At 39.1% G+C, this 18,392-nt stretch overlaps 1 protein-coding gene across 2 annotated transcripts in view; it reads left to right on the top strand.

Annotated features, from left to right (window-relative positions):
• Window positions 1-18,392, top strand: part of KCNH8 (potassium voltage-gated channel subfamily H member 8) — a 337,559-nt gene that overhangs the window by 102,099 nt on the left and 217,068 nt on the right. For both annotated transcript variants that reach the window (XM_070577513.1, XM_008519807.2), the window contains one exon: window positions 4,289-4,522. In XM_070577513.1, coding sequence (XP_070433614.1) covers window positions 4,289-4,522 — 234 coding nt within the window. The remainder of the gene's footprint in view (window positions 1-4,288; window positions 4,523-18,392) is intronic.

The raw sequence follows: 18,392 nt of genomic DNA, 5'->3' as shown, positions 1-18,392 counted from the left end.
GTGGTGGATCCACATTTGTCCTCTCCTCTTTTTTGTTTCTTCTATACCTTTCCATGCCTGCCCCCATACCCTTCGTGCCTGGGAAGTCACAATGAATAGTACATCTCAGTTTAAATGGGAAAGTGGTGTTCTATGTTAGGAAGTCAGACCAAGTGACCCGGGTCTCCACCCACACTGAGATTCCCTCTGATGATCCAGGAAAGCTTTTTGCTAAGGAAGCATTTAGAGAAATAATCAACTGCCTAAAATGTAAACACGTTTAGATCCTACTGTTTACTGGCACTTCAAAATTGAATTTACACAAGAGGATGACCTAGAAACAAGCTGGGAAAAGCTGTGTGGCATTTAGATGCGTATCACATATGCATAATTGATTCCTTAAAAGGTTAAATACCCTTAGCATATGTATGGATAGTGGTATACCCGTGATGGGTTCATAATCATTATGGCAATGGCTTTGTTTTACATAATTCTAAAGTAAATGTCACGTTTCTTCTTTGGAGATTCCAGGACTGGCATTCAGAAAAGCATATGTTTCCAAGTAGATAGCTGGGTGAGAGGAGCCACTCTTTTCCCGAACAGAAGGACTATTCATGTAGCTAGTACACTAAGCTTTATGAGGCAGCCGACTGCCACTAAATTCTCTTTGGAATTGAAATGCAATTACATATCGAGGACAAGTGCTAAATATAAACAGAAAAGGCCAAATACATGACTTTTTTTTTTTCCGCTTTGTTTTTGCAATATATTTGCAGGAAGAATTAACCACCCCAAATACACTATAATCCTTAATTGAAACACACAGATCAGGCAATTTGGTGAATCCTTTAGCAGCTTTTTTCAGAAGCTTATTGTAGCTCCGAAGGACTGGTCTTTTCTTATGTTCATAAACAATTATAAAGATGCTAAGAAAACTAATAAAAGAAGCAAGTCACTGAGAAATATACAGAATGAAACACCATACTATATGCCACAAAAATCAGGGAAAAAATAGGCAATATGTTTCATGAAGATACGTGTGTAGCAGTAAAAACTATATAAATGGGAATTATTATTATAAAAATACAAGTTATGGGTGTCTTCTTTGGGGAAGGAGGGAAATACAATCTGTGTGTTACACACTGGGATTTTCACTCGATGAATGATCCATGGGTGTTTATTGTTGTTTTTAAATATTGTTATAAAATCTAGATGTGGTATTTTTCCTAATTTTTATAATTGCAAAATAACAAAGTAGTGAAGAGAGGATACAAGTTAAATCGGTAAAAAACCAGTGTAATATAATAATATTAATAAAGTAAATATGTTGATCTCAGGTTGATGGATGTATCTTCATATTGTTCTTTTAAAAAATTTAAATACATGCAAGACAACTATAAAACATAAGTCCCTAGAAGGGTTGAAGTAGAAAGATGAGAAAAGGTATACCAGATAAATACTAACAAAAGAAAACTACTGTAGCCTTTTAAATAATGGGAAAACGGGTCTTTAGGACAAAATGTAATGTTGTTTATTCTCTGTCTCCAATTCCTGTTTCTACCTTCATCCTCTGAGCCTCCTCCATCCAGGCATCTGCTCTAACCTTCCAGGACCTTTGATAAATCATCTCCGCCTATTTTTGTCTTATTTCTAATTAACCATTTTCAGAGCCTAGGATCTTTAATTTCTCAGCTCTGGTAGTACTTATTATCTGTGTACCACTGATTTTGGTGCTTATTATATGCTGTGTTTTTGAGTTATTGATATTCACGCATTTCTTTAATTAAATTGTAATATGCTAGAGCTAGAGACTATACCTTATTCATCTTTTAACACCCTTTCACCTCATCCTAGGACCTGCCATATGGTAGAACCATGTTACCTGGCCTACAGGAGAAAGTCAGTAAACATGTCAGCAGCCGACTGAAAAATGGCTTCTGAAAGCATGTTAAAAGCTCTTTCGGGATGTTTGAGTACTTTGCCAATGCTATGCATTTACATTTTCTAAGCAGTCTCTCTCCGTGGAAGTTTCAGAATGGAGGGAGGAAGAGACACTACGGTTGGAGAGTGACCTAAAGCTGTGTGGAGTTGGTGAAGCTAAGACCATAGCCTAGATGGGAGGGTATCGCTTTCTGGACCTAGCTGGGAACTCTCACAGGTTCATGACTGATCTTTAAGGGCAGGACTGTATCTAATAAGCTTTTTTCCCTCTGCACCTGGAACAAAGTCCAACATATAATATACACAGTCCATAAATGCTTCTGCAAAGGGGGAGAGAATTAAATATTAGTCTGGAATAATTTAATTCACTCCTATGGCTTCAAGACAACATACCATTGAAGGCTTCCCAGTGTGGGCCTTTAGCTCTGACTTTTCTCCACAGGAAGAAGTTGACTGGGAGGGTGGAGGAGCCAGACTGGCCCAGGCAGGATGCAGATGTTAGCACTAGAATTGGTACTCTAGGCTTAGGGGCTGTTTGGAGCAAAGCTGAGTAGAGTGGATTTGCTTCTGCCAGCTGATGGTGGGCTATGGAAACATGCAACAGATGTTGAAAAGGAGATGGGGAAGCCCATGGACTAGATCTTGTGCTTGTCCTGCTGGCCACCTGGAAGTAGCTAGAATTCCTCCTTTCTCATGACATACAAGATAGGCTGTCTGCTGCAAAGCTCTTTTAAACATACTGTTTTTTTGAATAGGCACTACATAAAGCAAATGGTATAAAATTCAAAGGTTACAGTAGGTAGATATAAAAGTAAGTGTTCCTACCACCTTTGCCCAAAGTTGCTCTCTCTAAAGACATCTACAGCTATTCCACGTATTTTTAGATATACATAAATATTTCTTATTTGGGTATATATGTGCATGTTTATATGTGTTTATATATTTTCAGGCAAATAGTTCATGTAATAACATGCTACATTGAATCTTTGTTTTTTCATTTAACAACTTCTGTTGTAGTTCTTTCCATTTTAATTTTTATTATCTTTAAAATTCTAGCCTCTAATATTGCCTGGTATACTGACAGTGTTCTACATTTGTTTGATGAGTGAATGAATGGATAATTTAATAATGGTCTCTAATTCATTCTGAACCTAGGAGTCACCCCCCAACAGGTTTCATAAATGCCTTATCTTACACCCCATCGCCAACATGCATCTTTTTGCCTATAAACATCATATCCTTCCCTCAAAGTTAATCTCACAAAATTTGTCATGCGGGAATCTTCCCTGAATATTTCCTCTCAGGCTTGCCTCCAGGGGTTATCCCTAAGCACTTAACAAGTCTACTGCTTTTGATTGCCTTCTGCTTCTTATTTATTCATATAATAACCTTAAAGATACGAATAATACTCAATAATAATTTTTTGTTGAGTACTTATTTGTGCCAGGCACTGTACTAAGCTCATTGTAAACATTATCTCGTAACCCCTACAACACGCCTATAATGTAGGTAACACTATCATCCTTGTAGCATACCTGTCACTGTCCTTCCAATATCACCTTGACTCACCCTTGAGATCATGAACAGACAGTTTCCTTATGTACCAATGGTTTCCAGCATCTCACTGCCCAGGTGACCTCTGGACAGTGTGCTTAGCCCAAGTGGGTAGGCCAGAAATGCCAACATATTGACACCCCAGAAGTGACCCTAATCAATAATTTGGTGGATCAATGCCCCAGCTTTCTCTCCCCTCAATGGGAAACTCTGAGCTGTGTTCTACCCAGTCACTTCTAGGGTCCCTGTGTGATTGAGCCTCAACTGCCCATAGCTGTAAACCCCTTGTTATCTCACTCCTTATTACCTTCCCTTCCTTCTCTTTTTCAAATCCCCACTTGCCAACTTCCTGGAGTTACCCCCAAATAAACTACTTACACTCAAATCCTTGTCTTAGCATCTGCTTTTAGGGAAATCAAACCTAAGGAAACTGAGGTTTAGACTGTGAGTAACATGTGTAAGTTCAGCTGTACATCAAGTGCAGATTCACAAGATGAACCAGAAGCCATGCTCAAAAGCACCGCACCTTAACGGCCAACCAAATGCTAGGTGCCTCAAAGCAGACCAGTGAATACTGTGCTCCCTCCATGGTGTGTTTCAAAATGTGAGCCAAAGTCAGAACTTAACATGTGCTTCTTTGGGTCAAGGCCGTTTTATGCTTTGGAGTGTCTCTTTTCCGCCTCGGCACATCAGGACATGCATTTTAGGCACTGGTAGCTTAACACATGTGCTCAGAATTTGTTATTAAAATTGTGATTTAAAAAGAGTTTCTCATGCTTGTTTAGTCGCTGAGTGTCTTCTTCTTGTTCTACAGATAGCAACTTCATCCTTGCAAACGCCCAGGTGGCTAAGGGTTTCCCCATAGTCTACTGTTCTGATGGCTTCTGCGAGCTTGCTGGATTTGCCCGAACTGAAGTCATGCAGAAGAGTTGCAGCTGCAAATTCTTATTTGGGGTTGAAACCAATGAGCAACTGATACTTCAAATAGAAAAGTCACTGGAGGAAAAAACAGAATTCAAAGGAGAAATTATGTTCTACAAGAAGAATGGTGAGTTGGCTGCCTTTGATTGGTGCTCATTGGGCAGTTGTGAAAGGTCACCTTCTTTCAACTCAGTAATTGCTCTATAACTCCCATTAAGCTTTAATGATGTTTCACATAAATACAGTCTGTTACAGAAGTTCCACAGATGCCTTGGATGATGGCCTTGTTTTAGCCATTAGCAGCATACACTGCATGAAAATGTAGCATTAGAATTATAACTCTCTAATGTCAGTATATTAACTGAGCTAATATATGTTAAAATAAAGTGTATTACTATTCTATTATGGTCATTCTTAAAATATGTATTAGATATGATCATTATTAATATATTAACAGATGATGTTTTATCCAGAGATATTTTTCCAAATTTTATACCTTTAAGAACCACATCTCAACCTCAGTCATTAAGGAGAGAGATCGAGTGTTTGCTGGAAAAAAAGGCCATTAATTTAAAGGAGATCAGCATAGTCATTTTCTCTTCTGGTTCGCTGGCCACAGAGTCTTTCTCACTACTCTTTTAAAGTCTAAAGACAAAAAGTCTAAAGGGAGTAAATTTGCTGGGCTCAAAACTGCCCCTGGGGAAATACTAGGTATTTTCTTGTGGTCGCAGTTTTGTGACTCTCCTCTAAAGGAAAGAGAATCTAGTCTTCTACAGATGGGTACGGTACCTACAGTGCTTGGGTCCTATGTGGGAATAGATATCCTTATTCCATCGACCCTGGTAGATGGGGTGAATCCAAGAGGCATTAAATTGGGGAAATGAAAATCAAAAATGAGAACCAACATTTTCCATTTTCTAAAGTTCTATCTCTTCCTTGAATAGTTTTCTTTCTTCCTTTTAGTAACATAACCCCCTGAGTTTTAGCTGGGCACGTGGTGGTTGCCAAGGTAGGGAACGTATTTCCTGGCCTTCTTTGCAGTTAGATTGTGCATGTGACTGAGTTTTGGGCCAGTGCTTTGTAAGAGGGATTGATTTATGCAACTTCTAGATAACATTTCTAAAAAATGAAATTGTTTGCTCTTTAATTTCTCTTCTTCTCCTTTCCCATGGTGTTATGGTCTGAGTTGTGTCCCTTCAAATTCGTATATTGAAGCCTTAACTTCCAATGTGACTGTATTTGGAGATGGGGCCTTTAAAAGAAGTAATTAAGGTTAAATGAGGTCATAAGGGTGAGACCTTAATCCAATATACTAGTATCCTTTAAGAAGAGGAAGAGACACCAAGGATACACACACACAGGTCATATGGAGACACAAGGAGAAGACAGCTAACTACTATCCAAGAGAGGCCCCTTAGGAGAAACCAATCCTGCTGGCACCTTCATCTCAGATTTTCATCCTCCAGAACTGTGAGAAAATAAATTTCTGTTTTTAAGCCACCCAGTCTGTGGTATTTTGTCATGGCAGCCCTAGCAAACTAATGAGTATGGGTCAGAATGTTAAGGTAAGGTTGGAAAGTCAGCGTCAACCATTTGACAAGGACAACATCATAGAGGAATGCAGAGCAACAATATGGAAGGAACCCACCCCAGACAAAGACAAATACATTTCTATTTTGTTTGAATCACTATGTTTTGGGGTCTTTTTGTTACAGCATTTAAATCATACTTTAACAATCTTGCACTATTGACATTTTGGGCTGGTAATTCTTTGTTGTGGGAGGCTGTCCTGTGCTTTGTAAATGATTGGCAGCATCCCTGGCCTCTATATGTTGCTCTCAATACTTAATATTGAGGTCATTGTCGGGAAGAGAAATAGGAGCCTGAGCATGGGAACTTCATCCCCTCTTATAAGTTATTTGTCATTGGAGGACAGTCCTTGATTATGTGAATTTTGGAAACACAGTAGTCATGAAATACTGGAGAATGCCACTCTGGGAGGGACAGGATATCCAATTCTTTGGCACTAGGAACACAGTTCAGACCATTGTGTCCTTCCCAGTGTCAATAGATAAGGCCTACATAGCAAATATGATAAAAGAAAAGGATTCTAGCTCTATCTAATTATACCACAATCATTGAAAAGAGGGCTTGAGATAAAAGAAAATGGAGGATGTTACTGAGAATGCAGACTGGTAGGGAATGATAAAGCTGCCATCTGGTGAAACAAAGGGAAAAGGAATATCCTTTGTCTGAAATATCTGCTGACTGCAGACTTGTCCTTCTTAAGATAGGTTCCTTGTATAGGTCACTGCAAATCCGTTTGAGTGTCTTCCCTTTTAAGCCTCCTCAAAATATCCAAATGAGGCAGCACTGAGAAAGGTTCAGGGGGAGAGGGAGAATCTAGGTGAGAGGCCCAAAGGTTGGAGCCTTGGAGTCCAGATAGGTAAAAAATATCGAGCACAGGGTGGGAGTCATCACAAAGAAGAATTTCCTGAGCCCTGTTTTTTGCAAGATGCTTGCAGCCTTGGACCCCTTTGGGTGGAAGTCATTAAAGGTATCAGTCCCCTCTAAGCCAAGCACTATGGGAAATTGTCTGGCATCGTGAGTAAACTAATTGATCCAGATATAAGTGATTAAAAATTGCAGCTTCCTCTGTACTGATCATGCTGTGGTATTGCTATCTTTATAAATATTTCTCTCTACAGACAACTGTGAGCCTTTGAGGGCACAATCTACACGTTAGTTATTTCCACAACCCAGTGCATAGAGTTTGAGTCTAGAGCAGTGTCATCAAATGTTAGTTTCTCAGAAAATGCTTGCTGAATGGAATTGAAATTGAGTATTAAAGGGACCTATGGACACTTTACAGGACGTCTGGATTTCTGACTTTTGAACATGTGCTTACGACTTTAAGGGTCCTCCTTCTCTCCTTCAAAGCTCATTTTCTTTTAATATACTTTAGAAAGTGGATGCTCATCTCTCATCCTCTCCAAATACATTTCAACAATTTGTGATGGAGCTGCTTTGCTTCCTGGCTCCTCAGTGTTGTGCTTGTTCTCTTGACCTCATGGGAAAAGTGATGGGGAAAAGGCTGAACTTTCTCTTCCTACCCAGGCCTGTAATTCCAGTAACCTGGTCCAAGACTGGTGATGTGCAGCAGAGCGTTCTAAAGGTTTGGGACATCCAGTGGGACTTATCATAAAGGAAGACACGCTCTGATCAGGATGGCAAGTATGCTCGTTGACTGAGTCCAAAGAAAATATAAATAGGAAATCCTTCACTGGCATTGCCTATTTGGCAGAACCCAGTTCCTAGTCATGCTTTAAGTCTTGAAGACTGCCCTCCTTCCTTCTCTACTCCACCTAAAGGCAGCCCCCTCTTTCGTAATTCATAGGGTGAATGTCCCCGACTTCTTTAAGAAAGTCATAACCTGTTTAAGAAAATCTTCTCTACCCACCAGTTACTCTCCCTCAAGGCTCTCTCCTCCTCTCCTGACCAGGAAAAAAGGTGGGATACAGTATTCTCCAGAAGAATCCCTCCAAAAATGTAGGGTAATTCAGCCCAAATAAAAGTAAAATAAAACCATAAAAGAACTGGAAGAACAGTCCATGTCTGGTCTTTTGTTATCTCTGCTCCAACACGCTGTGAAGTCATGCTGCCTTCTCTCTGTGGTATTGTGGTTTCCTTGAGGCAGCTGATAGAAAATAGACACACAGAAACGTGTACGCACACACACACCCCTCCTAAAATAAAGAATACTTATCAAAGAGAGTATAATCTTTTAAAAGGTCAATAATAATGACTAGAAAAATAATAATATCTAACACTTATATATGTGTTCACTTATAGCACTTACGATGTGCTGAGAACTTTCCCACACGTTTAACTTTTACTTATGTTAGCCTATTTAATCTTAGAACAATTTTAAGAAAGAGATATTCTTATTATTGTCATATTACAGATGAGGAAACCAATATAGAGAAAGAATAAGGTGTTTCACAATTAAGTTTAATAGTTAGGAAGAGAAATAGTTTCACAGATAAGTGTAATTTACAAACTTTTCTTTGTCTAAAATGGAGCTAGGAATATTTTACATTTTTTTGTTCAGTAGCTAATATTTCTCATTTCTTGTCCTCCCTCTCGATAGTCCAGGGTAAACATATATATCAGAAATGAGTACCATTAAGATGCCTTTTTAAGAAGCAGTCCCCTCCCCTTCTGTTGATATACAAGAGGTATTAACCAGGGCTGCTGTGGACAAACAAATGTATGGCTACCCTAACTCAGGGTAATCATTTTATTAACTTTTTGTTTATCTTCTCATTTAAAAAAATATATAAGCAATACATATATCTTTGGGGTTCCCTCCTTTTCTTACACGTAGCATACTTTGCACATTGTCCTGTACCTTGCAGAACAACATGCATCCTGTACAGCTGCGTATACCTTCCAGAACAGTACATGCTGGAGATTGCTCCTTCTTTACAGCTGCATAGTATTATGTCACAGATCTATCAAAGTCCATTCAACCAACTTCCTATTGATAGACTGTATTCCTTTTAAAGTGCTGTGTGTTTTCTTTGCTTTCTGTCTCTCTCTCTCTTTTAAGTACTCCTTTTGTTATTTAGAAAGTTTTGTGTGTTTTTCTAAGAGTTATCTTTTATGTGAGATGTTTATATGATACAGTCCCACTTTGTAAAGATTTTTATCTTCATTTCCTACTATAAGCAATGTTGTAATTAGCCAGGAGCCACTTCTCCCTCCTTTCTCTCTCCCCCAACTCCTTTAAAGGAATGTTCCTTTAGTACCAGTTACTACCAATAAGACAGTTAGCGTGCGTGGTCTGCCTTCCTTATAGCCTTGGCTTGTTCCTCTTTCGCCTCTTCCATAGGTATTGTTAGCACAAATAGCAATTACATTTTGTCACTCTTATCTTCCATCATTTAATCTTATTGCTACAGTTAAATATGCTTAGTGATCACCATGTATTCTTATCCTAAAACTCCTCCACTCATTTGCTTGCTTGTCTGAAGCTCGTTCTGTGAGCCATCTCAGGAAGAGCTCAGGGGAACTGTTTTCCCATGAGCTCTTGCATGTTTTTTTGTTTTTTCTGTTTTCTTTTTTAGAGATTGGCACCTGAGCTAACATCTGTTGCCAATCTTTTTTTTCTCTTTTGTTTTTTTCTTCTTCTCCCCGTAGCCCCCCAGTACATAGTTGTATATTCTAGTTGTGAGTGCCTTTGGTTGTGCTGTGTGGGATGCCACTTCAGCATGACCTGACGAGCAGTGCCATGTCCGTGCCCGGGATCCAAATTGGCAAAACCCTGGGCCGCCAAAGCGGGACGCACGAACTTAACCACTCAGCCACAGGGCCAGCCCCAGAGCTCTTGCCTGTTAATAACAGTGTGACTGTGGCCTTTATACTTGTAGATCAATTTGGCTGAAAATTAAATCTTTGGTTCATATTTTCATCATTTAAATATCTCAATTATGTTATTCTCTTGTGTACTTGCATAGAGTATTGTTTTACCCTTAAAGTGCTGCTAGTTAAATGCCTTGGTGTTTTGTCCTGGATGTTTAATTTATCTTATTTTAATCCAGTAGTTTTACGGGAATATATCTTGTCACAGGCCTGGATCAGCAAATTTTTCTGTAAAAGGCTGGATGGTAAATATTATACATTCTGCAAGCCATACAGTCTATGTTACAAGCACTCATCTCTGTCATTGTAGTGTGAAAGCAACCATAGAAAACATGCAAATGAATGGGTGAGGCTGTCTTCCAATAAATCTTTATTGACAACAACAGAAGGTGGCTAGATTTGGGCTGCAGGCTGCAGTTTAATGACACCTGGTATAGAATGTTTTGGATCAAACTTTTCTTCTCATGCTGTGTGTCCTGTAGTATTTATGTTTATGTCCCTTTTACTTGGAGAAATTTTTCTTGAATTTCAATCATCATTGTTCTGGTATATCACTTTGGTTTTCCTCTTTACGATCACCTAATTTATGAATGTTGGATCTTTGCCCATCTTCTATACCTATCACTTTCTTTCTCTTTCTCATTTTACTTTCTTTTTTCTTTTTTCATTTTTTACCTTATATAATTTACTTCCTTTCCTTTACTTTTTTGGTAACCATTCACGCTTATATTTCTTTAGTCTTCAGTTCTTTATCTTTTGTTTAAATTCTCTCCTGAGCTCGTTAGCTTGTGTTATTTATATCATTCTTTTGCTAAGTATATTCGTTAGGGATGCCAGAACAAAGTACCACAGATGGGGGAGCTTAAACAACAGAAATGTATTTTTTCACAATTCTAGAGGCTAAAAGTCCAAAATGAGGATATTGGTAGGGCCGATTTCTTTTGAGGCCTCTCTCCTTGGCCATCTTCTCCTCCCTGTGTCTTCATATGGTTTACCCTCTGTGTGTTTTTGTCCTAATCTTCTCTTCTTATAAGGATACCAGTCATGTAAGATTAGGGCTCACACATATGACTTCATTTTAAATTAATTATCTTTTTAAAGACTCTCTCTCCATTTATAGTCTCATTTTGAGGTAATGGCGATTAGGACTTGAACATATGAACTTTGAGGGGATACGATTCTTCCTGTAACACCTAATCATATTATTTCTGAGCCCTTCGAAGTCAATGTATGCCATTGTTCCAGAGTTTGTAAACTTTTCTCAATTACTTTTTACTCATTTTGAAATATTTAGGTTTTGTGTGCTTTATGGAATATTTTGACTCTGTCTTTACTTTCTGTAGTTACATTATTCAGATAATTTTTCTATCTTCTCTTTCATTCTTTTCTATTGTCGTGTTTGAAAAAGATATGTTTTTCTTGTCTTTTAGGAAAATATTGGACATAGAGATGTGCTAGGAAAACTTTCTTAAATCTACGGCTTTCAGGTTCCTTCTGCCATTACCAAAAAATCTTTTTTTAAAATGGCTTCTCCATTTAGCTGCATTTTTGCAACTTTCTGAGTTAGGTCACTTCTCCTAGTGTGGGCCTCTCCCGCACTGGTATCTGAAACTTTTCCTTTCTTTACCCTGATTTTCCTGCTATGACCAAGTAGGGCTCTGGCTCTAGCAGATTCTCCTCAGTATAGAACTCAGTGAGCTCTCCAAACTTCCAACAGAGAATTTCTGCTGGATTTTCTGAGAGCATTGAAGGCTCAGACAACCCCAACACCATCCTATCTTTCTATAGCCCGTTTTCACTCACCTACAAATTGAGCACTGTGAAGTTTCCTTCTAGTCTTAATTGTATTCAGATCTGTCTGTGGAATCCTCTACCGCAGAGTATTTCTTCTTTCGGGAGCAGTAGACACCTCTTGATGATACACAGGGTCTCAAGCTCCAAGGGCTATTAGAAGTCTCCTTTTCCTATCCTGATTTTTCTATGTGGCTGCTGTTGCTGCAAGGGTCTAGCTTCTTAGTTGGTATTGCCCATCATCCTCTATTCTTGAGGTTTATGGAAACACATTGTCATATAGTTTTGTTGATGGCGTCTTTTGCAGATTTCTGATTTTGCTGTCTTAGTTACTTTAATTTTGTGATAGGATTGGGGATACTTCAAAAACCAAGTCTCCATTGCCACTCTTGTCTTTCATGTGGTATTTTAAACAATCTTTTTAGACAATATATAATTGCTTTAGGTATATAAGCCCAATTTCTGAGAGTCTCCTTCTTCTTTTTTTCTCCCTAAATTGTCATTTGCATGGTTGGGGTGTGAGGGGCATATCTGAACTCATGGAATACTCTAGAAAGGGTTTCCCACATCTTGTGTGTCCACTGAGTCATGCCTGGCCCATCTGCCTGATGCTTCCCTTATTGGCCTTTACAGCTGGGTTTTGTGGTTGGTGGTGCTCCCTAAATGACTTCCTCTCTCCTTAGCTCTTGAAATCACTGTAGATCCCTCTTAATTTTTCCCTCCTCTTTCATCATGCCACTAATTAAAGCCTTCACTATTTTTCTCTATCCTTTATATTGCTGGCCTTGGGAGACTGATGGCTACCTTGGGTGAGCATTTCCATCCTTCAAACATAGAAGCACAGGGAGTTCCTAAGTCAACTCGAGCACCCTTTGTGCTATAACATTTCCTCACAAGTAGGCAGCCAGCTTCATGCTGGTAAAGAGGTAGCCTGACAGTGTCTCTCACAAGTCCAAAAAACAGAGAAGGAAAAAGTTTTCTTCTGCCTTCAGCATTTACAAAAAACTATCCAACACAGCTCCTCCCTGCTTCAAAGCTGTGAAACCTCATAGTAAGGAGACTGTCTCTGGCCTCCCCTATTCTTTTTCCCAGTTCCCCAAGATAAAAATGGACAAGCTGGGATGCCATGTCATATTGCCTTCTTCCTAAGTCTGGCTTCTGGCTAAGAAATTGTATCTTCTTGTGTCATGGAAGACCATTGTGGTTAGATCTATAAGCCCCAATCTTTATATGCTTATCTTATATGTTTATGCATGTCCTCTATACAGAAAGCTTGTCTTTCAAGCTCACTGTCATATTAAATAGTTCCAAAGGGAAGAAAAATGCTGCAAGAAGGCAAATATTTAAGGGTAAAATTAAAATGAAATAGTTAATTTTGCAAAAAGATTATCCTGATGCATTAGTTTGCTAGGGCTGTCATAATGAAGTACAATAAACTAAGGGGCTTAAACAACAGAAATTTATTGTCTCACTGTTCTGGAGGCTGGAAGTCCAAGATCAGGGGTCAGGTGGGTTGGTTTCTTCTGAGGATTGTGAGGAATAATTTGTTCCATGACTGTCCCTAGTTTTTGGTGGTTTTCTGGCAATCTTTGGTGTTCCTTAACTTATAGAAGCATCACCCTAATCTCTGCTTTCATCTCCACCAGGTATTCTCCCTGCATGAGTGTCCATATCCAAATTTACCCTTTTTGTAAGGACACTAGTCATATTGGATTAGTTTTCACCCTAATGACCCCATTTTGACTTAAATCTCTGTGAAGACTATCTCCAAATAAGGTCACATTCTGAGATTCTGTGTGTTAGGGCGCTAACATATCTTTTTGGGGGGACAAAATTCAACCTATAGCACTTGGTTACCTTTACATTAAATAGATTCGAATTTAACCCACTTGCCCAAGATTGTAAATTAGTAAATAAAGAAACCAAGATGCATAAACACCCTCTGACTCCAAGGTCCTTACTCTTAAACCACTGGTTCTCTGTGAAAGTGGGGATGGTACTACTTCCCAGGGCATTTTAAAAATCTCTAGGGCTGTTTGACTAAATAATTGGGGGTTGCCTTTGTTATTTAATGGACAGGAGTCAGGGATGCTAAATATATGGTAATGTGTGGGGTGGTCTTGCAATTAAAGAATTGTCCGACGCTTGGCATGACTTTTCTTTTGAGCTTTACTGAGATATAATTGATATACAAAAAATTGCAAACCTTTAATGTATATGTCTTGATGAGTTTGGACATAGGCATATACCCATGACACCGTCACCACAATTAAGGTACTAAACATATCCATCACTTCCAAAAATTTCTTTGTGTTCTTTTGTGGTTTTTTGGTTGGTTGGTTGTTTTTTGTGGCAAGAACACAACATGAGATCTATGTCATTAGTCATAGTGAGGTATATGGTATATAGTCCTAATGAGGTATTAGGAGATATCCAAATTAATCAAACTCATAGAAGCAAGAACAGAATGGCAGTTGCGAGGGGTTGAGCGGAGCGGGAAATGGAGAATTGTTGCTCAATGGGTTTAAAGTTTGAGTTATGCAAGATGAGCGAGTTGTAGAGATCTGCTGTACAGCGTAGGACCTATGGTTAACAATACAGTGTTGTGCACGGCATGGCTTTCTAATGCTCCGTCAGGCTTTTCAGGAAGGAAAACACTAACTGCCTGAGCTGAGAACTTAACACACAGTTCTTTTGGAAAGCATTAATTTCTCTCTGAATTTCCAAGAATAAAACCATAGTGTAGTGAGAGAAAATTAACCTCATCTTATTTAGAATTTCACCTTTTTAGAAAATCTTGTCACTGACTCACAGGATTTGTCACCAATGCAGCACGTCTGCATGTGTTCTGCACTCGGAACGGGTGCAATCACCTTGATTCTGCATATTGGTCCAATTATCCAACTGCCTTATTATTTATATCTTACATTGTAGTCAGCCATACCTGAGCATTTCCTGTTGAAATGCATATTATTTTATCAGAGATGACTTTATTTCTGGTATATTACTGTGAATAATATATAATGTTGCTTTTCTGAAAATAATGTGTATTATTGGTAGGCAAGTTTTATTATGATGACTTTTCAGTTCTAAATAGAAAAGAGGGGGGCTGGCCTGGTGAGGTAGCGAGTAAGTTTTCATGCTCCACTTCGGCAGCCTGGAGTTCACCAGTTCAGATCCTGGGCATGGACCTAGGCACTGCTTATCAAGCCATGCTGTGGCTGGTGTCCCACATATAAGGTAGAGGAAGATTGACCCTGATGTTAGCTCAGGGCCAATCTTCCTCAGCAAATAGAGGAGGATTGGCAGCAGATGTTAGCTCAGGGCTAATCTTCCTAAAGAAAACAAAAGAGAAATATAAGTGTTTATTACAAAATGGAATCTTGAGTCTGATTAGAGTTGTGGATAACTCTCGTAACTCACAACCTCGGTCATTCCCATGTCGCCTTCAAGATTTGCCATTTATTTCCATATACCTCCTGAACTGCCCTGGTGATCTAGTGATTAAGATTTGACACTCTCACCACCGAGGCCCAGGTTTGTTTCCTAGTTAGGGAACCACATCACCTGTCTGTTGTCATACTATGGAGACTGTGTGTTGCTGTGCTACTGAAAGCTATACCACCAGTATTTTAAATACCAGCAGGGTCACCCATATGGTAGACAGGTTTCAGTGCAGCTTCTAGATTAAGACAGACTAGGAAGCAGGACTTGGCCGCCCGCTTCTGGCCATGAAAACTCTATGAACAGCAGCAGAACATTGTCTGATACAGCACTGGAAGGTGAGAGGATGGTGCAAAAAGACCAGGGAGCATTCTTCTCTGCTGTCCACAGGATCACTAGGGGTCAGAATTGGAATTAACTCGACAGCACTAATAACAAGAAACCTGCTGAACTATTGCTTACTTAAGCTTTTTCTTTAACTTAACTCACTTTTTTACTGAAATTGCAAGCAAAAGAAAACTAAATTACTACTCTTAATGGAAAACCAGGATCACTAGCCTCAAACAGAAGGTAACCATAAATAAATATACAATCAAAACAGTGTTATTAAACTTTTTAAAATTAAAATATACCATGAAATCTAAGTAATAATAAATCTAATTGATTACGTTGTGCCAAGCAGCATGTATGTTATTTAAATTTTCCCAGTAATGCTTCAAAGCAAATATGAATTGTCTCACATTTACAGATGAGTAAGCTGGATGCTGAAAAATGACCTGAATGCGGGTCTGTGTGTTGTGTGATAGACAGTCCTCGACCTGTCCTTGCCCCAGCAATTCTTCCTTGTTCATTTTCTTTACCCACTGATGCACTTCACATTTCTGTACTTAATTTTCTCAAGACAAGGTAAAATGCCCAGAAAAATCAATGCTGAATCTGTTAGTTTTCTTTCTTTCATTCTTTCTTTTTCTTTTTCTTTCTTTCTTTTTTTTTTTTTTTTGCTGAGGAAGATTAGCCCTGAGCCAACATCTGTTGCCAATATTCCTCTTTTTTTGCTTGAGGAGGATTAGCCCTGAGCTAACATCTGTGCCAATCTTCCTCCGTTCTATATGTGAGTCACCTCCACAGCATGGCTGAGCAGTCATATAGGTCTGCACCTGGGATCCAAATCCTCAATCCCAGGTTGCCAAAGTGGAACACACTGAACTTAGCCGCTATGCCATGGGGCTAGCCAGTTTTTATTTCTTTTAAAATGTAGTTATATTTTCAACTTTCTGTGATACAAACTTTAAAATATATACATATTTGTGACAGCAGAAACAACTTATTTGAAATTTACTGGATTTGGGGCCAGCCTGGTAGCATAGTGGGTAAGTTTGTGAACTCTGCTTTGGCAGCCTGGGGTTCCCAGGTTCCGGTCCTGGACACAGACCTACATACCACTCATCAAGCCATGCTGTGGCAGTTTCCCACATACAAAATAGAGGAAGATTGGCACAGATGTTAGCTCAGCAACTATCTTCCTCAAGCAAAAAGAGGAAGATTGGCAACAGATATTAGCTAGGGCCGATCTTCCTCACCAAAAAAAAAATAAAATAAAATTTACTGGTTTTTATTTATTTTTTTTAAGGTAGATGCCTGCTAAGGGAGATCCTTGTTTACTCAACTGCCAAGTGATATAGTCAGATGCAGATCAGAAGCTGAAACACTAAATTCTTCAGTAAATAAAAAGTGGAGTGGTAGAAAGATTGGGAAAAATACAAAGAGAAGAGGAGAGAGGGAGAGAAAAAGGCGAGGGCATCTGGAGATATCTTACTCATTTCCCTCAAAATGTCTAAAGATAGGTGTGCTGTGCTAGCTGCATAGTTTGTTTCAATACACATTAAAACTAAAACACAAATATTAAAATGTAAGTTATTTATGTGTACCACCTAAAATAATCTCTGACCCCCAGGAGTATGCATACCACTAACTAGGCAAGAGCTGTCTTCACTCCAATGTCCGTATACACTGTCCGAATGAGGCACGTTCCCATGCAGTCTTATGAGATCAGTTCATGGGGAAAGACAAAAGGAAGCAGATTTCTACATGACTTTCCTCTTTTTTTTACAACGAGCTGCTCATGGCAGATAATTATAGTCAAACACGTTACTTTCCTTACACTAAGTTTATATTTGAGATGTTCTTAGTGAGTTCTCTTACACTCAGTTATTCAATGTGACTCTGCAGAAGATTTTTAGAATATTTGATTATGCCCTATGGGCATTTTAGAACTGAAGCTCAATATGGGAAAAATGACAAAGCCTTGGAGTTGTAGAATGTCAGATTGTTCTCAAAATTAACATTTTAAATGTGCAGCATTTGTGACTTCCCCATTTGACTGTTAAGAAATGGACTTGCAGGGGGCTGGCCCCGTGGCCGAGTGGTTAAGTTCGGGCGCTCCGCTGCAGGCGGCCCAGTGTTTCGTTGGTTCGAATCCTGGGTGCGGACATGGCACTGCTCATCAAACCACGCTGAGGCAGCGTCCCACATGCCACAACTAGAAGGACACACAATGAAGAATATACAACTATGTACCGAGGGGCTTTGGGGAGAAAAAGGAAAAAATAAAATCTTTAAAAAAAAAAAAAAGAAATGGACTTGCAGCATTACATATTGGATGGTTTCATGTAGGATCCAAATTTCAGAGCAAGGTGTGTCATGCCCATTCATGTAATAAATTACAACAAGAAAATGCTTTTTAATTCAAAGTGTAGTATTTAAATGAGTGTATTCTGTGGATACAGGGGTTGCCATCACAGGCATCACTTGTAGTCATTTTAGCTTTTCACCACCTCTAGAGAACAATGAGGCAAGCCGGCCAGCCAGGAATCTATTTTAACAAGAGCTAGAGAAACAAGCCTTGAGATTACAGAAAATAAAAGAAACTGTATCCTAAGCTTGAGTAAGACCTGGGGAGGAAGGAAGATAATTCTGAGCAAAACGAGGTCAAGCGCAATATTTTTCATAAAGATCTCCTTGGGCTGTTGAGGATGTCAAAGCAGCAGCATCATGGACATCAGCTTTGAATTGGGTGGTGCCTGTGGCAGCCACTGAAAGCATCAAAGGGAACCTGGAAGACCATGCGGAACTTAGAGTCTTGCATTCTTGGAAGCCAAGAAGACTAGATTGTGGGGACATTTCCTCTGGATTTTGGAAGTATTTGTGAATAGTCCGATGGAGGCTTGGTTTCCTGAAAAGCTGGTGGAGGTGGGACCATGGAAACTTTTCTGTGAAATGAATACAACCATATTCTCGCTCACAGGTTTATAGAGTCAAGGAAGCACTACCCAATTTAT

Source organism: Equus przewalskii, chromosome 15 (assembly GCF_037783145.1).
Source record: "Equus przewalskii isolate Varuska chromosome 15, EquPr2, whole genome shotgun sequence".
NCBI classification, from domain to species: domain Eukaryota; kingdom Metazoa; phylum Chordata; class Mammalia; order Perissodactyla; family Equidae; genus Equus; species Equus przewalskii.
The sequence above is the reverse complement of the archived record's forward strand: the minus strand, read 5'-3'. Positions and strand labels throughout refer to the sequence as shown.